At 31.0% G+C, this 25,997-nt stretch overlaps 3 protein-coding genes across 3 annotated transcripts; 1 reads left to right on the top strand and 2 right to left on the bottom strand.

The window, feature by feature from the left end:
* Positions 1 to 5,053: 5,053 nt before the first annotated feature.
* On the bottom strand, positions 5,054 to 6,097 carry LOC110268891 (uncharacterized). The gene is made up of 4 exons (XM_088504422.1): positions 5,950 to 6,097; positions 5,754 to 5,847; positions 5,385 to 5,455; positions 5,054 to 5,082 (listed from the first exon to the last, which is right to left on the bottom strand). Exons 1-4 carry the CDS (start codon positions 6,095 to 6,097, stop codon positions 5,054 to 5,056), a joined length of 342 nt encoding a protein of 113 aa, XP_088360548.1.
* A 1,647-nt stretch (positions 6,098 to 7,744) lies between these two features.
* On the bottom strand, positions 7,745 to 8,314 carry LOC148574773 (uncharacterized). The gene has a single exon (XM_088505956.1). It carries the CDS (start codon positions 8,312 to 8,314, stop codon positions 7,745 to 7,747), a length of 570 nt encoding a protein of 189 aa, XP_088362082.1.
* A 9,921-nt stretch (positions 8,315 to 18,235) lies between these two features.
* On the top strand, positions 18,236 to 25,512 carry LOC107627376 (UPF0481 protein At3g47200-like). Its single transcript, XM_021115959.2, has 2 exons — positions 18,236 to 19,041; positions 24,490 to 25,512. The coding sequence occupies exons 1-2, from the start codon at positions 18,329 to 18,331 to the stop codon at positions 25,238 to 25,240; spliced, it is 1,464 nt and encodes a 487-aa protein (XP_020971618.2). The 5' UTR covers positions 18,236 to 18,328; the 3' UTR covers positions 25,241 to 25,512.
* The last annotated feature ends 485 nt before the right edge of the window (positions 25,513 to 25,997 follow it).

The following is a 25,997-nucleotide window of genomic DNA, read 5'->3' as shown; positions in this document are numbered from 1 at the left end:
TTGTGTTATTAGTCATTATAAAACTATAAGTTAATGTTTTATGTTTAGAATGCATAAGACTTTAGACTAATGCATAATATTGTGTTATTTGTATTGATTTAAATATTTGGTATTATTAGACAATATTAGTATTGATTGTGGTTATACTTTAATATTGATTGTGGTTATGCTTTAATTTTGAAGAAGGGTTGGTTCTTGTTATATTTTTCTAAGTGAATTTTACCATGTTAAATAATGGTTGGAGTCTTGGAAATTTGGATATTTTTACATGCTAGCTAGCTTACAAGAAGGTATCAACGTAATGTAATGTTAACGGCCCGGTTTTCACCCGGTTTTTACCCGGTTTTTACCCGGTATAATTGTGATCCGAAAGTGTATTGGTTTCATCGGGTCTAGGGTCGGGTTCGGGTCTAATAAATAGACCCGGTGTATATTTCGGGTCGGGTCTGGGTCACATCAAACCCGGCTTCACCCGGCCCATGTGCACCCCTATTTGATGGAGTAAGAATGGTCTCCACTTTGAACTCACTTGTATTGTTAGTAAGTATTTGTCTATCAGCTATTCTAATTTTTAAATAATCCTACAATTAAATAAACCATACAGGAAACTCAGACTTAGAACTAAAACTATTAATATCAAAATTTTGTTTAAGAAAAAGGTTAATCCATAATAGCAGCAACTCAAAGTTAGAACAAGCAAAAATAACTAATTGATATCAAATTGTTAAAGTAAAATAAATGATATCCAATTTACATTAAAAAAAATTGAAACCATAATAATTGCACCTCAAAAGTCAGATTAATAGATTAACAAATAAAAAAAATTAAAATAAAGAATTTTAACACAAAAGAATTTTAACAGATAACAGATTAACAGAACAGAATTCTTTTTCTTACTATTTTTTTTCAAAAAAATAAACCTATGAGCATAAGCACCTCACCTTATAACAGATTAATAGAGAATAAAAATTGTTGGGTCAGACGCTTATTGGGTGTCAATCGATTGTCCTATGTTAGAACACTGATAAATAAAAATTAGGGTTAAGTACTGAAATCGTCCTAAGGTTTGGGGTGAAAATCAAAATCGTTCTCGATTTTTTTTTGTTATTAAAATCATCTCCAACGTTACAAAATGTTATAAAATCGTCCTTTTGTCCATAAATAAATTTTTTCGGACAATTTTGCTCTTAAACAAAAATTAAAAAGTCTCTCCACCTTTACCACTACCCTCTGCATTATCATCACCATCACCATCGCTACACCATAACCACCAACAATCCGGTAACACCAACAGCAACAATAAAAAACAAATCAACAAAAATTTCAAATTAAACAATTCAGCAATCATCAACTATAATTTCAGATCCAAAATTAGCAACAACATAAATTAAAAAATTTAAAAAAGAACTCATATGTTCTTCACAAAAAAAAAATGAAGAGAGAAAGAGAACTACGGCGAAGAAACTGGGAACAAGAACTCAAAATTGTAGTATCTCACATCACAAAATAGAAGCAACAGATTAATTTTGAGTTAACCAACATGATCTCACTAACGAAGCTATTATCCACTGCCACCAAAAATAGCCTTGAGCTTCTTCACTTCAGAAAGATCAAGTAACGCAGTCTTTGTGATCAAATCAGAATTCAAGTTGCTACCAAACAACGCAACATCAAGAACAGACATCATCACCATTCATATATAACAGAAGCCTCATCATTCTCCTTTTCACCTTCTTCACCCCACCACCACCCCCACTATCAGCATAAACACTAGAACCTACCACAACTCCCACCTCAAAAAATCATAACTCAGAATAATCAACAAATTCACTTTGAACAATAATCAACAAATTCAACAAAAACAATATTCCAAATTTAAGCCAAATCACAAAAAATTAAATTATAGATATTCCATAACAAATTTCACTAAAAATTCAGAAATTCTCCAACAAAAATCTAGTTCAAAGAAGAAGAAGAGGGCGGTGAGGGCGAGGAGGAGGAACAGTGGCGGTGTGACGGGGCGGCGGTGCGGCTTCCCTTCCCTCCCTCCCCCCACCCCCCTCAACGGCGGCCCTGGCGGTGGTGACGCTCCCCTCGGTGGCTCACTCCCTCTCTCGCGCTGTCTCTCTTCTCGGCTCAACTCTGATTTGCGACGGCACTCTCTCTCCCTCTTCTCTTTGATGGCGACGATGACAAGCAAGGCAGCTGGGCATGGCGGCGGCGGCGCTGGACACGGCCTCCCTCTCTTCCCTTCTCAGCTCTCCGTCACTCTCTCCCTCAAGCCCTCACCGTTTCTTTCTTTCTTTCTTTTTGTTTCCTGAAGCCGTTTCTCTCTTTCCTTTCTTTTTTATTTATTTTATTTTATAATTATATTTATTTTATTTTATAATTTTTTAATGAGGGATACTTTAGTAATAAAAAAAATAAAATTGGTAAAAATGATGATTTTAAAGCGTTTTTGAACATTGGGGATGATTTTAATAACAAAAAAAGGTTGGGGACGACTTTGATTTTCGCCCCAGACCTTAGGGACAATTTCAGTACTTAACTCTAAAAATTATTTCAATCCATGACAAAAAAAAAAGTTATTACAATTCTTGACCAGTAAAGCTTCTTAGGCTTTTTATTCTGATATCCTAGCATGTTTGATAATTCCATTCTTTTATGAGTATCTTGTTTTATTAACAATTTTGAAGTCCAAATATTTTTAAAAAGATTTAATTATTTTGTTAGTCTTTATAATTTTATCGAATTTTCAATTAGATTCTGTACCTTTTTTTTTCAATTAGGTTTTTATACCATATCAGATTTTGCAACTAAGTTCTTACTGTGACAAAAACGTTAAAATTAACGAGATATTCGGTCAAATATTAGACATATTTGTTTTGTTTAATGGAATATTCTGTTAATTCCAGTATTTTTGTTACGGTAGGAACTTAATTACAAAATTTGATATGATATAGAGACTCAATTGAGAAAAAAAAGTATAAGGACCTAACTAAAAATTTAATGAAATTATAGAAACGATAGAATAATTAAACCTTTTAAAAACTATTTCAACCTAGAAAAAAGATTTAGTTGGATCCAAAAATAATCTACCAACATTAGAATTAAAAAAAAAATACTCTACCTCAAATTTTACTCACGGACAAGTTCTCTTTTAATAATAATAATAATAATAATAATAATACACAACTAGAAAATGGATTAATACAGACAGATTTAGTCTTTATTACAGACAAATTTTTGGTTACCGACGGATTTTATCCCTCTGTAAAAGCGTCGTTGGAAATTATTTACTGACGGATTTTTTTCGTCAGAAAATTACTGACGGATTTTTACCAGTTACCGACAAATTTTCCCTCGGTAAATTCGCCCATCCATTTCCCTGAAACGTCGAACTTTCTGACGGATTTTCCTTCGGTAATTACAGACAGATTTTCCGTCGGTAATTACAGACGGAATTTTTGACGGATTTTTCGTCTATAATTACAGACAGATTTTTCGACGAATTTTTCGTTGGTAATTGGCAACAGATTTTTCGACAGATTTTTCGTATGTAATTTGAACCTTGGAAAATCATCCTACACTCTGAATACAGACAGAAAATCTGTCTGTAAATCCGTCAGTAAGATAAAATAGATTTTTTTTTTAGATTTTTTCATTACAAAATAAATACTTTAGATTTGTTTTCTAAATTTACTCCATCAAATACACTGTAAATTGAAAAAAAGAAAGCCAAAAATCACATAGATAAACATAATATTCATTACATGATACCTATAAAATTGGATGTTATTTTTCAACACCATTAGCCAGTATCTCACTGTCTCAATAAAAAGATACCCCTAAAAAATAAGATGACCATCCCAATGTTACATGGATCTCCTTCATTAATTGATGTCACAAATTACACTTAACAGTTAAAGATGGGATAATCTAAAATATTAATGGATAACCAAGTTGCATTGGCAGCATTAAGCTCCACATTGAAAATTGCAAAATAGAATGCTGAATATGCAAAGTCAGATGCACCAAAGTTGATACTATCAAATACAAATGCCAAGGTATTGATGGGTTGGGTGGCTGCAACAAACTGATAGAAACAATCAAACATAAATATAAGTCTTACAAATTTAGGGTGCTGAAAAGATTAGATACCAATGTACACAAAATAGACTTACAAGTATTCTATTTTTTTATGAGGTGGAGGAGATTAACATCTCTTGTAAATAGTTTAGCTCCAAAAAGAAGTCCTGCACCAAGAATGAATGCAAGAGCCAATCCCAGAACCTCACAATTTTTGGAAATGCAGCTCTTAGTTGTGCAAGTCTAAGCTCGCCACCATAGATCTCACTAGCAGCAATGTAGATCTGCATGTCTCTATCAAAACCTAAGGCTTGGAGAACTAAGGCTGTCTCTTCTGGGATTATATTTTATGACACTATCTTATTTTACAATTTACATTATACAATATATTTTTAAATATGATAGCATATGGTTTTACTTACACAGGGAATGCAAAAGAACCATTACTGCCTTTAGATCGGTTGGAATCACTTAATTCAGAATACAATATTCCAAACTCATCAATTCCTTCTCGGATTTGCTCTCTTTCCATCTCTTTTATCTCTTCCTACAAAGTAATAAAAGAAGATATAAATCAATAAGAAACTAATAGTTTGGTGATAACACTAAAGACGAATAATCCATGTAAATTGTAAAGAAAGATCTAGTTAGACACAAAGAATCTCACCTCCCATGTCGCTATACCCTTCATGTAGCCAGGAAGACATTCAAATTCTGTTTCCGATATCTTTATAAGAGAGATGGAAGGTTTAGGTGACTCTAATTCTTCTTGTTTGTCTCTAAATTTAGTTTAAAAATAATACATAAAAAAATCTCTTTGTGGCTTATGGTAGGATTTGAAGTATTGAAGCAAGAAAGAAAACTATTACCATCAGATAAGAAATTTCTCCCCTCAAATGCCACTATTTTGTCTACCACAAGTTGCTCCTGCTGCTTAAACTCTTGTTGCCTATTCAACCATTGCTCAGGAAATGAGAAACTTGCAGCAATCATCTACAGAAATGTGGAAATAATATTCACAACTTTTAACTTACATCTCAGGTTCTTGTGGAAATAAATCAGCAGTAGCGGTGCAAGAAAATAAGATAGTGGTACAAATAGAGTTAGTAACAAACAAATAATCAAAACAAAAGTTTTGTTTTCATGAAATCAACATCAACATGACCACAAGACCAGATCAAGTGACATCCCTTTTAACCAGAAAATAAAGAATATTGGAACCAAAACATATGCATGAAATTCTCACAACCAACAAGAATGCCAATGGAGGCAAGTGGCATATCAGTATCACTAACCTCCAGATGCTAACGTGGCCAGACAAGCATCTGAGAATCCAAGTTGTTTCAAACTCATAGATTCATCAAATCTGGAGAGAATTAGATTAAGGGACAGACACCAATAAAAATCAAACGGGATGAAAATATCATATCGTCATCTAGTCTTTTCAGTTTTCATAGCTTCAATATAGAATTTCTGAAAACAAAGTATAGAAATAAATCAAATGGATGAAAAATGTAAAACACAATCATATGTGAATTGATTTTGGTATCTTCAGGGTGGCAGATCAACATAATTTTATTATTTCATCTCCAGAATTTTTTATTTTTATTTTTTTCAGTTCTATGTTAAAAATTGTTCAGCAGCCAAAAATTAGAGAAGGATACAAATTATCTTCGTTGAAGCTAGAATCCGGCACAGGAGCTAAAATCTTCCCTTCTTTTTCTTCTTCCTCATCCTCTTCATCCTCAAAATCTGGAGCTAATTCGCAAAAATAGAAAATTCTCAATCCAAAAAAACAAAGGAAGGAAAAAATGCAAAGTAAAAATGGAAAGAGGGGCGAGAAGAGGAAGTAAGAAGCACCTGGAACATAGCCATACCTGCTCTTGAGACGATCTTCGAGTTCAAGTAGATCGGAGTGATTTTTCTTGAAACTAATAGATTTTCCATAAAAAACTATTCCTTGATTATTGTAAAGTAGGGTACAGAACACAACAAGAAGCAATTTCATTAGCGTATAGAAATTGAAGCTATGTAAATTAAACTACAACATTCACATAAAACAAGAAATGGTTACTATCTCATTTATATTACGACTATATTTCCACCTAGAACTTGTACTTTTGAATCATAATTCATATTTTATAAGGAACAAAACAGCAGAAAATTTTGATATAATAAAGTTATACCTCAACAGCAAGATAACAAATAAAGGCACCTAAAACATTCCAGTTAGCTAATTTTTACTAAATTAGCTTTGGTGACGTCAGATGTTTTCAGTTAGTTACCATTGGTGTATATCCCTTCAATCCTAGCTATGTATATCTCTTCAATTGAATTCAATTTCCATATTCAATCCTTCTGTGTATCCTGTAGTTCTGCACTCTTTCATTCACACGCTTGGATCCTTCCACACCAAGAACTACTAAGAAATGTGGTTGAAGGCTTCATTCTTTTCTAATTGGTAAGTTATTTTTAATTGAACATTTTAAATTAAATGATAAATAATGCCTCTGCATTCTTTCATAGATCATATATAGACAAATTAATAAAATTTAAATAAAATTGAATTCAATTCCAAACTTAGAATCCAAATTAAATTAAATTCAGAATCACATCAGCATTCAACAAATTAAATAAATAATTCAATTCCAAAATTTGTGCACAAATTCAGTTCAGAATCTTAAAAATTAATTGAAAAAAAGATGAAAATGAAGAAGCATTGGCTTACCGGAGAGATGGCGAGATGATAAAGTGAGCTCGGAGAGTGTGAGACAGAGTGAGCTCGCGATGAGAGTTTGAGACAGAGTTACCTAAAATCAGAGAAGAGAAGGGGGGCAACAGCCAAAAATGGCAAGGAGCAGAGAATCAGAAATGACGCACGGTGAGGAGGGGAGAAACCCTTCGCGACGGCGACGCCATGAGCTCAACTCAGAACTTCGTGCGATGGCGAGGAGAGGAGGAACGATGCGAAGAGAGGCGAGGAGAGGAGGAACGATGCGAAGAGGGCCGAGTAGAGCTTCCCCAGATGACGAAGGCACCCACAGTCTGTCCCCGCCGGTGGCGACAACACCTTCTACCGGAGGAGAAGAGTTTGACGACAACTTTGAAGAGGGATGAGGGCTGCTGGCAACGTTCGAAGAAGGTTTAGGTCAGGAGTGTGAATGGAGCTCGTTAGGGTGGGGATAAAATTAGGGTAAACTCAATATTTTCGACGGAAAATTTTAAATTACAGACGGATTTTTCGTCTATAATAAATTAATAAAATGCAGCATTTTTGTTCATTTAATTATAGATGAATTTTTTGTTTGTAACCATATCCCATGAAAAAAAATTAATTTTTCTAACAGAATTATCGACGGATTCTCTTTTCTGTCTGTAATTTATGCTAATTCATTTTTTTGTTTTTCGACAAAAAATCCCTCTAAAATTTCGTCTGTATTTCCGTGGGATAAAATCCGTCGGAAATATCCGTCTGTAATAACTAGTTTTCTAATAATAATAATAATAATGATAATAATAATAATAATAATAATAATAATAATAATAATATATTATTATTATTATTATTATTATTAATTGTGAACAATTTTCTTTTAATATTTTTGCAAACACATTTTTATTTAATTTGATTTTCACCCCCAATCTTTTCGTTTTGCTAATTCTGGTTATTCTGGTCAGGAATATTCTGGCCGCTACCGGTGTTGTTTTCCTCACGAGGGTCCTTGGACCTTGGATGAACTGCCATCTTGAGCGGTTTTTTTTCTCTCGGTGGTTGTTTCTCCACTTCTGTACATCCTTCTACCTTGTCCCCGTACCTTCCGCAATGGAAGCAAATCTGGTGAAGACCTTCATAAACCAAATGGAATTCCTTTCCGAAAGCCGTAAAGAATGAAACTAGTTGATTTCTTAGGTCAATTTCTACACAAATGTGAGCAAACTTACCTCTTGAGTGAATGGATGTGAGTTCATCAGTGCGGAGCATAGTATCCATAGTTTTTTCTAACTTCCATAAGAAATAGCCGTTGTAAAGCTTTGCCAGAAGATTCGAAATTCTGACCCAGATAGCCACTTTTTTCACCTCCGTTTCCTGGGGCATGAATAATGATCTCCATCTTTGGATTAATATGTAATGGTTTGCAATCATCCAAGGCCCCTCGAAGAGAGCATGTGCATAATCATCATGGTTAGAAAATCTAACCAAGAGGAAGCCACATTCCAAATCCATCACTCTGACAGCCTTTTTATTAGCCTATCGCCTAGTGATCCATCTTTCCAATTGTCAGCAGATTGATCTTCTTCCCCAAGGGTTTAACGATAAGAGTTTGTTTTCAAGGCTTGCACTAATCCTCATATTCCTCCAAAGTAACCTCGATATTAGACATTGAATTTTGGGAGCTTGATCACAACCCCCTGACTCAAGTGTTTCATTATCAGAGATATACTCTTTAGCCATCATTTCTATTATCTCTCCCAGGTTTAATTTCTCTATTCCATCACCTACTAATCTGTTCCTATAAGAGACTTTAGGGAGTTGCGTAGGTAGCGTTTCCGGAATAACCTCAAGTTCTGGTTCAGCTTCAACCTCCTCCATGGGGTCTTCATTTTCCTTAGTTCCTTCGGGTTCGGGGGCACCATATCCTCTATATCATCAGCAGCTTGTTCTGTCGCATTCATCTTTACTTTTTTGGTACTCTTTGTCACTAGATCTTCTTCTTTCAGTGATCTCGTTTCTATTTTTTTATGGTATGAGTTTAACATTTTATTTTTTACTTTCTATTTTTTAAAGAACATTAATCTTTTTTTTTACCAAAGATAGGGAGACTCAAACCCGCGACCTCTAAATGAGTATGGGGACACTATGCCATTTGAGTTATAACTCATTGGCTAAAGAACATTGATCTTACTAATGACGAATGCCAGATGAATATAATCCCTCCACAATAATTGTTTAATTTGTTTCTTTTGAAACTTTAAAGTATTTATTCAATTTACAATTTTAGGTAGTATTTTTTTCACATTTACTCTTAAGTGTATAAATATGTTATAGTATTAATTATGTTAATTTATTGAATTTTATATTTTTTTGGTGGTACAATTTGATCTCCTTAATATTTTTTTACTATCACTACTTGAAACATGGTCATCTTTCGTCAATTTTTTTCCAAGGAAATTAGCATCAAATTTTGTATAAAAAAGTTGGACATAAATTGTTGATAGGGGTAAATGCAAAAATATTACTGTTGGATTGTCCAACTCTAATTCTGTTGCAAATATTACTATTAGTTTTTGCGAAAACTCCACTTGGTAATTTGAAGCTTATACCTAGAGTCAAGAATCACTGTAATAAAAATTATCATGTTTGTATTTTTTATGTTGTCCTAATACTTATCATACTTAGACTTTATTTTTTCAGCCACGTCTGAAAATACCATATCTAAGCTCCTTATCCAATGCTTAAGTGTAGATAATATTTTACAAAAGTCATTAAAATATTAAAAAGTGGTCACAAATGTTAAACCAGAAATTTTATTGGTTACATCATAAAATATTTTTAAGAACTTGACAAAATGTCTTGCACTCTTCTAATCTTTAAACTTAGGGATCCCACCAGGCATCAGCCATCATAGCATATTCTACATCTTTCTCCCCCAACCGTTTAAGTGCATTTTGAAATTTCAAAGCACTTTCAAGTTAAAAAGGTAGAGTTCCATTAGTAAGAACATCTAAATGCATATGCCTTTCTCTTGAATTCTAACTTCTTTAATCATAGTCTTAAACCTCTCCGTATGACTTGGTGATGCATGCACATGCCTAACTACATTTCTAATCCTTAAAATTGAATCATATATTTCTTTTCAATCTATCATTTATAACAACATTTAAGATATGAGCACAATATCTAATATGCAAAAACTTGCCCTTCGATGGATGCGAGTTTCAATCGTCTACTCCACTTTTTAAGTAAGAAATAGCAACATCATTTAAACTAGCATTATCAATAGTTACAGAAAAAATTTGAGATATCCCCCATCCCAACGAACATCTCTCAATCTTCCTACCAATTGTTTTTCTCTCGTGATTCTTGATAGCACAAAAATTCAAAAAAAATTTTCTGTAGTTTTCAATTAGCATTAATGTAATGAGCAGTAAGAGAAAGATAGTTTAAGTTTTGCATAAATGACTAGCAATAAGTTATCAAAAAAAATATTTTGATTTAGTTGATTAAAAATATACTTCAATTTAGTTTTTTCATTCAAATAAAGCTTCCAACAATCTCTAGTAAATGTGATCCTCCTAGGAAGTGGAAACTTGGGCTGCACACAACTCATATAATAGCAAAACCCTTCCACCTCAACATGCAAAAAAGGTAATTCATCCATAATAATCATTCTAGCAAGGGCTTGTACTTATCCCTATTTCTAATTTTTTACAATGTCTTGAAAACAAAGAATCTTTTGAGTAGGATCTAATGCCTCTTTAGGAAACTTTTTGCACTACGACAACAAGTGATTTTTCACATTACTGGTGCCATTTTTATGTGTATCACAAATATAACTAGCCACACACCAATTGCATTTAACTCTAGGGTACAATAATAGGTTGAACAATAATCAATAACAAAAAATCAACAACAAAATAAGTTGAACAGAAATTAAATCAAAAATTGAATCAACCTGACTCGAAGGCTCCATTCTTGAGGAGTTGATGATGTAGACAGAGAGTTGCTGAGTTGAGTGTAGGGAGGTCTTATTGTGCATCGAGGACAACGACGTTTGGTGCGTGCTGCTCTGTGCGGGGAGGATGACGGCGTCTACTGGTGTGTGGAAAGAGACAGCGTGGAGGAGATGGCATCTACTGTGTATGGAGGAGATAATGGCTGCTGTGCATCGAGGACAATGGTGGCTGCTAATGCATGGAGAGAGAAGCGCTACGAGGAAGGGAAGGAGAGAAAGGGCCGCGCTACCGCGATGGTGCTGTCCAGTGCCATCGATGGCGAAGAAGAGGGAAGAATTTCAGCACAGTGAGAAGTTGAAAGGAGATTCGACGCTGTAGAGTGTGGGAGGAGTTTTTGGCATTGAGAGGTTAGAGGATTGGAGACTGGAGATTAAGGTTACTAACGGCTGGGTTGGTCATTTGGAGGGGAGGGGGGAGGGGTTGTTTTATTTAGGATTTATAAGAAAATCAGTTAGTTTCAATTCAATTAGAGTTTTTCTTACCAGAATCGAAAACCGGAAATAACTGCAAAATGTTTTTTTTTTTTCAATTTTATCAGTTTTCAATTTGTTTAGTTATCGGTTTTTTTTATTCAATTAATCAATTTTATTCGTTTTAGATCGATTTAAAACATCGCTATTTATAATAGATATTGTTCCATCCGTTGGCTATACTTCGACTCAGGTAAAACTATAAATCAGAATCTAGTTAAAACTAAATACACACGTGCTATATCAGGAGTACGTGGAGAGTACGTATTTTACTCTCCTAACGGACTTATCCCATAAAATCAAGTAACTACGTGCCAACCCAAATGGGCACTGGAATCTCTCTAAAGAAGCTCACTAAAGAGTAGTTATCACATCATTAGGCCCATTAAGTAACCGCCTGTAGCACAGCAATTCTATAAATATATCCACTCCTGACATGAAGGATGTACGTTATTCATTCCGAATAACTTCATCTTTATCTTTTACTCTTACTAACTTGAGCGTTGGAGTGCCTTTGCAGGTGCCCACTTAGGGCTGGCAATGGGTAGAGTAGGGTAGGGTTTGGACCCTACCCTAACTCTACCCGCGGGTTGAAAATTCTATTAAAACTCTACCCTATCCTACCCGCGGGTTGAGAATCTCTCAACCTTAACCCTACCCGCACCCTAAAGTTCTAAACCCTACCCTACCCTACCCTACCCGCAGAAATATCATATTTTTTCAAAGTAAATATAAAATTCAATCATTTCAAATTTTATACATATTAATAACATAAAAAATAACAAATTAATGCTCTAAATTACTAAATTAACTAACTAGTTTTGTGGTTGTTTACTTATTGTAAGTCATTACATAAGAGAGATTGTGGGTTTAACTCTCACTTCCTTCACTATATACCTAATTTTTATAAAATATGTGTTATATTTGAGGTGCAGGTAGGGTAGGGTAGGGTACACCCTAAACCCGTACCCTACCCTACCCGCAGGCATACACAGACCGTACCCTACCCTACCCGCAGCGGGTAGGGTATCCTATCCTACCCGAATGGGTTGGACCGGGTTGGGTACCCGCGGGTAGGGTATGAATTGCCAGCCCTATGCCCACTGCTGCCGTCCTTACAAGAAGTCGATGTTCCTTCCTCTCACTCCCAAGGAAAGCAAGTTCAAGCACTAGCAAAACAGGCTATACTTCGGAGTCTATTTTTACACAGGAACATTTGGCGCCCACCGTGGAGCCGAAATTAAATAATCCCACGACAACCTTTTGTTATTATTTTTGTAGGTCCACAGTTGATGATGTTGTTTCCCACTAGTGACAATGAACATCACTCTCCAAGTGGAGGCAAAGAAAATGGACAATCTTTTGACCAACGGGACCAAAAACGAGAGAAATAAGGAAGGGCCGAATAAACTAATTTCTGCTCCACCGAAGTTCATAAAGTTGAAATTGTATTCGAGTTTTTAATCAAATTTAACAATCTTTTACAATTTATTAACTTATCATTTATTCTATCTTTTCGGTGATAGTGAATCTTTTTTTTATGTTCATTTTAAATTCACGTATTACTCGTGAATGAGTATTCACTTTATTCTTTATTTTACATTACTTTGCTCTGATCATAATATTTATTATTATGCCGAATTCCTTTTTTTTTTCTTCTTATGTTGTTGACTATAAAAATTTTAAATGACTTACCATGGTAATGACACTTTTTTTATTGATTTTTAGCAAAACAGCATAATACATAACTACTTATTCCTGTTGACACGCTAATAAGCTACATTTTTTCTTATTCTTTCTCAATTGTTTTCATTCATTATTGAAAACTTCTCTATTTGTTATTTATATTATCATTATTAGCAATTACTGCTTGTTCTTCAACTAATTACTCAATGTTCATGCTGTCCTATTCATGTTTTTTCCAATTATTCGGAATGACGGAGCTTAATTTTAACTTTAGCCAATAATTTCAGAATATGTATTTAACAAAATTTCTTCTTAATGTATTGGCGATTGGAACAGGACATGTTTAATGTGTCTTCCATTTTTCACCTTCAACTTATGAGAATGGACCTCAATCATATGTGAGCAAATTTCACCTTTTCCACCAACTCAGGTCGAGTTATAACTTATGAACCTTACCTATAAGTCGCCGTTGACATTTCTACTTCGGTAAAATTATGTATATGTATAATCTAATTTGCTTATATCTTTTATATCAACTTTCAATACATCATAGCTTCCTACGAGGTATCTACTCCTCTGTATATTCGAATTGCTTCACATTATGTATGTATCTTATCATTTCATATATCAAAATCAATCAATCAATCCATCAGAAAATAAAATTGGCTATTAATCAATCCAAAAAAAAAAGACTTTTTACCAATAAAAAATAAACTCAATTAGCAATTATCTCAATTTATTTTTCTATTTTACAATAATTTATGGATGTTTACTTTAAATCTATTTTATTTATGTTACAAATCTTTATTATTCACTCAATATTTAATAATTAATTGTTTGGACAAAAAATTCGTTAATAAGTTGCTGTGGGTTGAAAAAATTCTCAAGACAATTGATCATTGCATCCTCGAATCATACAATTGATTCGGTCAACGAATACATATTTTCGAATTTTTCAGTTCGCATCAATCAAATACTATATGCCATCCATGAAAAATTGTTCTCAAGCAGAAAAGTATTTCCCGCACAATTATATTGATCGAACAACTCTTACCATTCAATTGGTTTTGAATAAATATCGACTAACTGACTAAGTTTTTTCATCTATTCGATCGTTCACAATCTTTCAATATCACTTTTTCATTACCAATTTTTTTATTTTTTCTCTCTTTTCAATCTAACAAGTTGAGCTTGGGGCTGTCATAATCACAATTCCGATTTATAGGTTGGAAGCTCAACCTGTTGAAAATTTTCACAGTTCAAGCTTGGGGGCTATGTTCCGTCCGTTGGCTATACTTCGACTCAGGTAAAACTATAAATCGAAATCTAATTAAAATTAAATACACACGTGCTATATTAGGAGTACGTGGAGAGTACGTATTTTGCTCTCCTAACAGACTTATCCCATAAAATCAAGTAACTATGTGCCAACTCAAATGAGCACAAGAATCTCTCCGCAAATCTCTCTAAAGAAGCTCACTAAAGAGCAGTTATCACATAATTAGGCCCATTAAGTAACCGCGTATCACAGCAATTCTATAAATATATCCACTCCTGACATAAAGGAGGTACATTATTCATTCCGAATAACAATGAATAACTTCATCTTTATTTTTTACTCTTACTAACTTGAGCGTTGGAGTGTCTTCAGGTGTCCACTGCTGCCGTCTTTACAAGAAGACGATGTTCCTTCCTCTCACTCCCAATGAAAGCAAGTTCAAGTACTAGCAGAACAGGCTATACTTCGAAGTTTATTTTCACACGGGAACAGATATAAACACTAATCAGACACTATATTATAGAGTTTGCATATATAACCCTCCAACTACCAACGTGTTTCACTTTCACATATATGCGTTCCCAATCTCCCCAAGTTTCCTAATGTCTTTTTCAATTTAAAGCCAAAAGTAAAATGCTTGAAAGTCAGATGCCAAATTCAGCAAGATCACTCCATACGAAAATATGTATATGATCCATTTATACTTACAAACTTGAAATATTAGTGAAGCTACATTCACTTATAAAGTGTTCTCGTACCTAACTACATTAGTTCGCACACTTTTTGCTTCCAAATAGTAAATACCCTTTTAAAGTGTTACTATGTTAATGTTCCTATGATACCAAAACTACTTTGTACAATTTTATATATATTCCATCACTATATATTTTTACTATATATGTATGTTCTTCAAAACTACGTGGATAACCACAAATAACAAATATTATATTAAACCTAACTTAAGTTCATTTTTTTCCTCTTAAGTTCAGTAGTAATTTTTTTAGAGTAATAAATTAGGAGTTCTAATTTATCTTCCTAACACTTAAATAAGTAAAATTTAAAAAATCTGTTCCTTTTTTGAAAATATAAAAAAATAAAAATTCAAAATTTTTTATTTAAAAATTAGAAATAAATATATTGGAGAATGAATTAGAACTCTTGATCATTTTTCTCTTTTTATATTATATAATTGCCTATTTTTAATTAACAGATTATATATTATTATCTATTTAAAAAAAATTAGGCAACATTAATTAATTACAGACTTACAGTAGTAGTAAAGATAAGTTTACACAATCAATGAAGTTTTTCTAAGAACAAAATTTTTCTAATTATTTTCTCAATTAATGTGTGTAATTATAACTCCACAATTATTTGGTAATAGAGGGAATTTTTTTTAACGTAAAAAATAGTATCACATAATTAAATGATTACATGGATGCGAAAGTTAAACTGTCGATAAAAACAATCGATGGTTGTTTGGGGCATCATTTGTATTACCAAATATTCTTGACACCCGTGACCCGTATAAAAATACCATTGTTGTTAAATAATTGTGTATTAATTTTTTTTAGTTAACAAAATAAAAAGAACACATATTTGGTTATTATTAAAAAAATATTGATGTCAAAATAGTGCTTATTATAAAGGGTATATATGTAACGGAATTATTTTTATTTTATATAACAATAAAAACGGTTAAAAATGAAGGTTAAACTGTCTATAAAAGCAAATAGATGGAGAGAACAATCGCTTTATGAAATAAATGAAAAATAAAAAATCAACACCACAACCATATTTTTAATAAAAAAAAACACTAACTAACATTTTTTTTAAGAAATATTCTTCACATTCAAACAATTTTAAAATTCAAGTTTATCAAGCAATTTTAGATCATACACTTCTTTTTTCTATTTTCTTCTCTCTGCTGCTGTTTTTTCTTATTTCAAATTCACGCATGCGTTCTTCGTTATACATATCATTGTTATCATTATCGTCGTTTTTGTTATTGTTGAATTTTTGGCATGTTGATGATGTTGTCTGATCCAAAATTGATTTTAGATGTGTTTCTGTTCACGATTTAGTCTTGTTTGTGTGCTTATTTTCAAACTGAGTTTATGTGTCACAATCATTATGTAATTTCGGTTCATTTTGAGTTAATTGTGTCGCAGTTCATTATGCAATTTCAGTTCATTTTTGAGTGAATTAAAGTGCATTTGGACTTGTTTTCTTGCACAATTCAAAACTCTTTTTTCTTCACTTTCTACTACAATAACAGCAATAACAACAGTAACAAAAGAATGACGACGATGAGAAAAAAACACGTGAAAAAAGAGAAAGAGGAGGAGGAGGAGGAGGAGGAAGAGAAATAGGAAGAGAAGGAGAAGGTGAAGGAGTAGGAAAAGGAGGAGGAAGAGGAACGCAAAGAAGAAGAAGACGACGACGACAATAACATAAATAGTGGGTGCACGTATAATTACGCTCTTTTTTAATGAAAGTAGCTTTTGTTAGTGTTAGGTCTACTTAATTAAACTTAGATGATAATATTGCTTGAACGTGTAACAAATCTATTTTTTTTAATTATTATAGATGATCAAGCTATCGATTTTGCATACAACTAAGATATCCATAGAATGGATATACTTGTGTATAATTGTGTGGAAATTATGTACCACTAATGAATGTTCAAAACCTTTTACACCTTTTTATGTTGTAAATTAACATTTTTTAAATTTAATATTTATAAAAAATGAAAAAATAGGCAAACTCTCTACAATATAATGCCGAGTTAGTGTTTATGTCTATCATAAACATGAATATGATGGTGACACATATCCATTGTTTGTGTTGCTTAGATACAAATTTTTCTTAAACACAGTGACACAGCATTACACAGAGATACAAAATTTGTATACCTCCTTAGAAGTGTAACTGAGGCACAAATTATTGATATTTTTTTTTTCTCGTTAAATTTTAAAATTTCAAATCTTTCTTCTGTATCTTAATACTCTCTATCTTCCTTCCTTTACCTTTATTGTCTTTCTTTTGCCTTCGGTGAAGGGAGGCACAACGTCGTCTGCACCGATACCACCGACGCAAGAGAAGAGGGACGACTAGGAGGACGATGCAGATGATTATGGAGACCCTTAAGATTTTTATTTTCGTTCTTTTAGTATTCTATTTTTTATAGTTTGATATTTTATAAATATTGCACGTTTTATTTGTATTACTGATATTTTAGTTTATTATTTGAATAAAAATAGCATTTATTTTTTGTTATGATTAATGGTTGTTTAAGGCCAATTCTAGTAATAGGATAATGGATGTTTAATTTATTTAATTAAAATAATTAAAACTGTTTATCTTCGGATTTATAGTGGAATGTATTTGATAGTAATTATCTAATATCTTTTAATAAGAGTCATGGTTATTATCGAATTTATTGTCGAAAGAATTTGATGATACTAGGTGAGATATTAGCGTCAGAAAATTTGATGGTAATATATTTTTTATGAGAATTTTTGTGTCGTATTGAATTCGATAATAAACAAGATGGTAATATAATTTATAATTGGATTATCTTAAATATCCGAGGGTAATTTTAATAGTAGAAAAGAGAATTTTTTGCAGTTTACAATCAAATTTTTTTTTATTATAATAAAAAAGATAAGCTCATAAAGTTAAGGTTGCAACTTGCAACTAAGTGCATTACTGAGCCATTATTACAGTTTATAAAGTCTAAAGGAAAAAATAATACGTAATTAACATTTTTAAAATAAATATAAACAATATCAATCATCACCTAATAAATTATTAGACTATTTTCCAAGTATCTATTGCGTGCTTAGTTTCAACCTAATTGGGTGCCTGTACAATGTAGTAGTACATTCAAATTCCAAACTTGAACCATTAGCAAAGAATGATTATAATATTCCTTATCTCAAGTATATATAAACAAAAAAATATCCTATGAAGTGCAACCAAAGAAAAAAAAAATCATCCACAACACCGAAGTTAAACTAATTAAACTCTCCCAACACTATTAATAGTTAGCTCATCATCACGGGTGATGATGGAACAAAAGTTTAAGCAATTTGAAGAAGAAAACCAAAGATTACTTCTTCTACAAGAATCATCAGAAAGATCTACCCAAACAAGATGTGAAGAAATTCATGAGTTGCAAGCTCCACTCCCCAAGATTCGTAAGGTACCACATTATCTCCGAAACCGAGTAGATTTCGCCAAGCATTACTCGCCCAAATTGGTTTCATTTGGTCCCATCCATCATGGAGACCAAAATCTGAAGCTAGGAGAAGAGTACAAGCTTATGTGGTCAGTGATGTATGTTAGAACCAGAGGCCAAACCGCAAGGGACCTGCACAAAAGAGTTCTTAGCAATATCAAGGAACTACAGGACCTATTCGACAAGGACTTGTTTGCAAAACAAGAATTCACAAATTGTGAGGTTGAAGGCTTCAAAGACCTTGACCAGAAACTTTCTTGGATGCTGTTTGTGGACGGATGTGCTCTGCTTCAAGTCCTGGAAAATGGAAACTTAGGTGATGATTTTAATTACTGCGACTTGAAGATTAAAATAGATCAGTTGATTCTTGTTCAGCAGGATGTGCTGTTGCTGGAGAACCAGCTTCCATTTCAGCTGCTGAGGCTCTTGTGTTGCGATCCCAATGCCAACGTCAATTCCAATGTCGACGATCACTTAGTGAAGAGCATGGAAAAGTTTCTTTGCACTCATCATTTATGGCCAAAGCCATGTCCTCCAAGGTACCCAATTAAGAGACTCATACTTTTGGTATGCTTTTTAAATTATTAGATTGGATTTTTACCGTTATTCATGAATATCGCAGGTATCTTAGAATATTAATACGTGTTATTTCATATATTTTTAAGTTAAATAATCAACTATTAAAATAATTAAATTTTGTATAATAGAATCATCTCTTTTTTTTTTTTTATACAAAAAAAGTCACCATAATTATTCATGAAATTTGATGAAAAGCATTAAAATCAAATTCAATTATATATTGCTCACAAAATTTGAATCTAAATATATGATGTTTTTTTTTCTTGTCTATGTAGCATGGTTGTTTGAAAATCATCATTACTAGCTCATTGAAATGATTTATTATTATTATTATTATTATTATTATTATTATTATTATTATTATTATTATTATTATTATTATTATTATTAAAAAATATGTGTGTCTCTTTAAAAAATGAGGTATTGAAGGGGAAAAATTAACAAGACATGTTAATAGTAAAAAAATGAAAAGAAAAATCGGTTGTTAAATACTTATTATCAGTTATCATAATTAAATTAGTCCTTCTAGTTTTCATTTTAGAATTAAATCAGTTCTCAAAGGAGGAACCAAATTGATTGAAACACTTTATGTATCATGAGTTCATGACAGCTTGCCTAATATGGCATATGCGTTGTACTTAAGGTTTTGTCACTTTGTGAAAATTTTTCACTAACACTGTATGACCAATCAATTGATAGAAGGACTAATTATAACTTAAGAGATTATTTAACACTGATAAACTAACTTGACGAATTCATTAATTGAAGAACCATTTGATTATTAGTATCACATATAAATTTAGAAACTAATTTGACTGTTTATCTCTTTATTATAACTTCTAAATTAGTAAATTTAATATGGTGGTTGTCATAACTACTATTTGCATGCATGTTCAGAGAGAATGAATTTTAGTTTTTTTCCTAAAAAATACTTTTTTTTAACAAAAATACTGTATAAACACTAACTATTAAATCAATTATTATGTATTTGTATATATTTGTATGTGTTATTTTACGTATTATTCTAATAAATGATAAAGCATTAATTGATTTTTTTATAATAGAATAATATAACTTTTTATAACATAATAATCAATTTTTTTTATAACAGTATAATCAGGGACAGGGACGGATCTATGTGTGGCACTGTGGGGATAATTGTCCCATTGAACTTTTACAAAACTAATAACAATTATATATATATGTGTAGAGAATTGCCCCATTATAATAATTTATTTGCCCCTACACTTCAAAAAAAATTATATGTAAGAAATATTTATATTATTAGATATTAATACAATAATAAAAATTATTATATTATACAAATTGAAAACAAATATTAATAATAACTAATAAAAATTTAATTATTTAATTGACTAAAGTTAAGTTTAACTTTTTAAATATAAACGAGATTATTAGTATTTAATACTTTTTTATAATATATATCATTTATTTATTTTTTATTGTTTTGTTTAATTTAATTTTGTTTATACATACATATAATATTGTTTTCGTTAAAAAAAACGTTTACTATAATATTATAAAATGTCAACTTTTCAATTAAATATCAAAAAATTATTTAATATTTATTTAATAGAAAAAATATATTATTTTAACTATACCTACATATAAAGATAATTGTGGTTGTTTGATTTGAATTTTTATTTTTTTCACAAATTTCTTGTCTTTCTTGCATAATTTTAGAAAAAATTCAGACACCAAAATAAAAAATAGTCAAAATTTTAATTTAGTTTATTCGAGTTATATTTCTTACAAATTTTTTAGTTATTGAGTTATAATTTTTTTTGTATCATATAAAAAATAATCAATATAAATATAATTTGACAGATATTAAATGCTTGACTAAGCACAAATATTAATAATAAATGTAGCTCATGCAATATTACTGAAATAGTGAAATGAAAAAAAAATAAATTAAATTAAATTACTATACTTTTAGATGTATTAATTATATTTATTTATTAGAAATTTGATTAGCTAATATACTTCAAAATTTAAATATCTAAATATATTAATATTAATATTTTTTATTATTTTGCTATATTATTTTACCCCACTTCTAAAATTTTCTGGATCTCTCACTCACTATAATTAAAATTTTCATGAATATGAGTATAAAAAGTCAACTACCACTATATTTTTTATATTTTTATTCATGTTTTGATTGTGAATATAAATATAGTTTGTCTTTATTATTTATGAAGTATAATTATAAATATGAAAAGTTTGATTATATTACTTATAAAATTTGATTATAAATAAATATATGATCTTGACACATTTTAATACGTATCTATATATCGGTTATTGATTTTTTTTATCCACTGTAGCATGTTGTTTTTTAACAAATATAGATGAGATTAAATGTGTGAGACGATATGAGAGAAACCTACCAAAAAGCATTTACAGAAACATATGTTTTGATGAATCTCACATTATTAATTTTATGTACACCACACTAATCTTCGGGGAGGTGTTTGTTTGTTTGTTTTTTTTTTTGGTGACTCGGGGAGGTGTTTGTTTAAAAGTATGTATTTAGAGAATTCGTCAGAGAAAATATTACTTGATATAATATACTCACACATTTGTTTCAAGATTTCAAAAAGTTATCACGTGCATCAATTATATATTGTTCCTAGGATTCAAATTTTTACAATTTAAAGTGAGATTTTATTCATACCAAGATTGAGCATAAAAACTTTTATATAAAAATACCAAATATGCCTTTAAGCAATGATTTTTTAATTAAAAATTAAATAACTAATATTAGTTCTAAGAATTTTTTAATATTAAATAAACAATTTTATTACAATCGAATATTTTCCAACAATTTCGCTACGTTACCAACAGTATTTCTGTCAACTTCTACCAACTCTTGTTTATGACTGTATTTAATGAAAGTATTGTCTAATAAAAATATCTTTTTTATGGCTGTATTTAATGGAAGTATCTTTTTATATGTATTTTCTTAATGTGTCTCCTTATATATATATTTAAAATATAATAATTAATTATTGTTGATAATAAATTGGCAGATAATATATTGGTATTCTATATTTTTCTATTTTTTAAATACAGTATTACTAAAAAAATATAATTCCTGAAAACAATTTTTCTAACTAAAAAAAAAACTCTTTATAATTGGTAAATAATAGAGGGTTTAATCATGACTGAGAATTATGATGCTAATAGAGGCATACATACAGTAAGCGAAATTGTTGTCATCTATTTCCAGTCAAAAGATCTGTACGTTTGTTTGAGTTCCAAGTAAGAGATATTTTAGTAAGAATAAGTATTACGAGCAAACACTTTTCAACTAATAAAGTAGTTAATAATTGTTTATTAAAATACTCCAAAATAAAAATAATAAAGGCATATAATAAAACTCAAGTAAGTTCTTGAATTGGAAACAAAATATAACCAATTTAGGGATATAATTTAAATTTTAGGATTTTAGATTTAAAATTTAGAATTTAAAATTTAGAGTTAAAATTTAGAATTTAGAATATGTGATTTAAGATTTAAAATTTAGAGTTTAAAATTTAGAATATATCATTTAAAATTTAAAATTTAGGATTTAGAATGACTGACGATAGATTTTTGGCGACAGCAATCGGCAATTACAAAAAGGTGGTCAGCGATAGTTTAAGTTAGTATTAGTGTGTGAAATTGTGATGCTGAAAGAAAGGAGAAAGAAAATTAAAGGAGGTGAAAGAGTAATTTTAAAAAAAATGTGAATAAGTGAGCTTTTTATATGTTTTTTTTTTACAGAAGCTTTTTATATGTTTAAATACTAGGACTAATAATTTTTGTGATTTATAATTATCAAATAGTCATTAATGATAGTTTTAATGGTATGAAATTGATGTGAGATTTTATCCAATGACTTACTTTTCTTTATTAGTTACATACTAATCAAAATTTAACAAAATTACTCACCCTAGACTTTTCCTAAATAAATTGCTTGGGATTATTGTTGGCTGCAATCATGTTAGTTCCGTTACAACTTACAACCACATGTCAAGTACATGTGTGTGTGTTTTTTTTTTTGGAGGGAGGCGGTTGGTTGAAGGAAGAGAGAAGGGGGATAGAAGTCTTAATCATACAATTTTTTACTGGAAATCATTTTAGTTATTCAAAGTAAGAGATATGGTCAAACATAAGTGTTTTTTGTAGGGAGAAGATAGTATTTGAAATGTGAATTTCAGCACCTAATTTAATTTGCCAAATGTCAAGACATATTTTAACTCTAAGATAATGTTTGGTGGAAAGATAGAGATGAAAAGACTAAAATTAAAAAACAGAAATTAAAAGATAGAAATTAAAATAAATCTCAGTATTTTATTTGGTGTAAAATATGAGACAGAAATTAAAACAGGAATAAAATTTTAATTTAATTTGTATAAAAGGTAAAATTAGAATTAATTAATTGAAATGAGAGTATTTTAGATATAAAATGTTATTAAAGTTTCAGTCTTTATCTTTAAAAATTTTAATTTTTGTGTCCCTACTTTTTGAAAGTACTGAAATTTTGAAAATAGAAACAAAAATTTTAGCACCAGTCTCTGAACCAACAAATATGATACTGAATCTCAATCTCTCAGTCTCTGTCTCAATACCTCAAAACAAACGCTACCTAAAGGAATGAGATCACAAACCTTGTTACCTAAAGAAATTTCACCGTGCTGTGGATTTTTTCTTAACAGGCAATATAGTTAATCAAATTTATTTTTCCAATTTCTCTCTTGATTACATCATCATTAGCAGCAGCATCAATATAACATTATCTCATCTTTTTTTCACCACCACCATCACCACTACATCCTCTTTTATTCACTATTATTGTCACCACCATTACCACCACATTCTCCTTTATTCACTACTATCACTCGCCTACTTCCAATCCTTTGGTATTTAGCTATAGTTGATTATGATTCTATTTTTATTATTGTTATTGGTATTGCTGTTGTTAGTAGTAGTGGCGGCAAACGGTACAGGAGAAGGTATAGGTATAGGTGTGATGGTACAGGTAGATGATGATGATATTTGTCATGACAATTGGGGTTGGGGTTAGAGAAGAAAATATATTACTCTAAAAAACTTAACTTTAGCGATAAAACTGAACTTATTTTAAACCTCAAGATAAAATTTAATCAAATTGAAAGTTAGCAATATTTCTTTTAAATGTTATGAGATACTTTTTTGTTCAACAGTGCATATCGCGCATACCTGAATCATATAAGAGATATTGGGAATACATTGTACACCTAAACCTTTTGAAAAGGACAAAGAAAAAAGAAGTCATGATAGATATCAAATTAAATAATGTTAAATTGAGTTAATGTGATAAGCATGACCTTTTTTTTTTTTTGTTTCAATTACTATAGGAAAGAAAGTCCTTGTCCAAAACCAAACAGCGTCAAATTGCAACAAGAAGAGAGCACCAAAGTGGTAATAACAGCACCTGTGCATCTGCTTGATTATCTTCGCAAAACCATCGTGGAGGATGATGGTTGCCAGGAAAAAAAATCCAAATCCGATGCTAGTAGTGTTGATCACGGCATCATCACACACAGAAACATCCAGGAGCTAACAGCAACAGGGATTCATTTGAAGAAACTCGATTCTCGAAATCCGAAATATATCAAATTCTCTTCTGGAGGAATATTTTCTGTTGGTGGCATCCTAGAGCTTCCTGAGATCACCGTAGATGACACAACAGCGCCTACTTTCCTTAACTTGGTAGCTTATGAGATGTGTCCTGATTTTCAAAATGATTATGGGATTAGTTCCTTTGTGGCCTTCCTTGACTCACTTATCGATCAACCTGAGGATGTCAAGAAACTGAGATCTGCTGGGATTATGCGTAACGCACTTGGTAGCGATGAGGAAGTCTCGACGCTCTTTAATGCCTTAAGCCAAGACTTGATAAGCATTGAGAGTTATTCTCATGTTAGTAAAGACATTGAGAGCCATTACAAAAACAAATGGTTGAGGTGGATGACTGAAATTTGGAATAACCATTTTAGCACTCCAGTGGCTATCATTGCCTTGTTAGCTGGTATTATTGCTCTTGTTCTCACTTTTATCCAAACATGGTACAGTGTTAAGCAAGGTTCTGACAACCAATCACAATAAAGTTACAAGTTTAAAAATATTTTTTATACAAAAATATATTATTCTATTACATTCCGTTTAACTCTATTTGAATCAGTTCATCAGATTTGGTTCTCAGAACGTTGGTGTTAAATAGGAAACACTAGTGAGCATATGACTTCATAAACAATAAATGTTATATGTATTTGTGTGATTCATTGTTTGTACGTTGTGGTATTTTATACTTGGATCTAATAAATCTATTGATGTATGTTTGAGATTTGATAATGAAGAAACATTGAAGATTTTATCAACTTCTAAAGGTTTCTTTCAGGTAAATGTATGTCCAAATTTAAGTGCATTTGTGGATTCTAATTGATTTAAGATTACTATTATCTCCATAGTTTTCAGAACTAGACTGGATCAACAATTCGACTAGAAGCTAGTGAACCATCCTGATGACTTGTTTTGTTCCATTATAAAATCGAATAAGCAATTAAACTGGTTAATGTGATCAAAACCCATTGAACATTGTTTGGTTTATGCCAAACTAGTCCTGGCTTGGGTCATTAACCTGTGCATGCCCACGGCCGTGATACACCATTTATTATTACTTTTAAATTTATTATTACCATATTTTTATTAAAAAATTTTGAATTATTATATTTTGTAAATATTTAAATATCGTTTTTTTTCAAAAATAAAGTACAACATGATGTGGATAGATTCGAAATAGTTAAGTTAGAAAAACAAAAATAACTAACTAATTTTGGACAAAGAATATCATATACAATATTAC

Source organism: Arachis ipaensis, chromosome B2, assembly GCF_059453495.1.
Source record: "Arachis ipaensis isolate K30076 ecotype BB chromosome B2, ASM5945349v1, whole genome shotgun sequence".
Taxonomy (NCBI): Eukaryota; Viridiplantae; Streptophyta; class Magnoliopsida; order Fabales; family Fabaceae; genus Arachis; species Arachis ipaensis.
The sequence above is the reverse complement of the archived record's forward strand: the minus strand, read 5'-3'. Positions and strand labels throughout refer to the sequence as shown.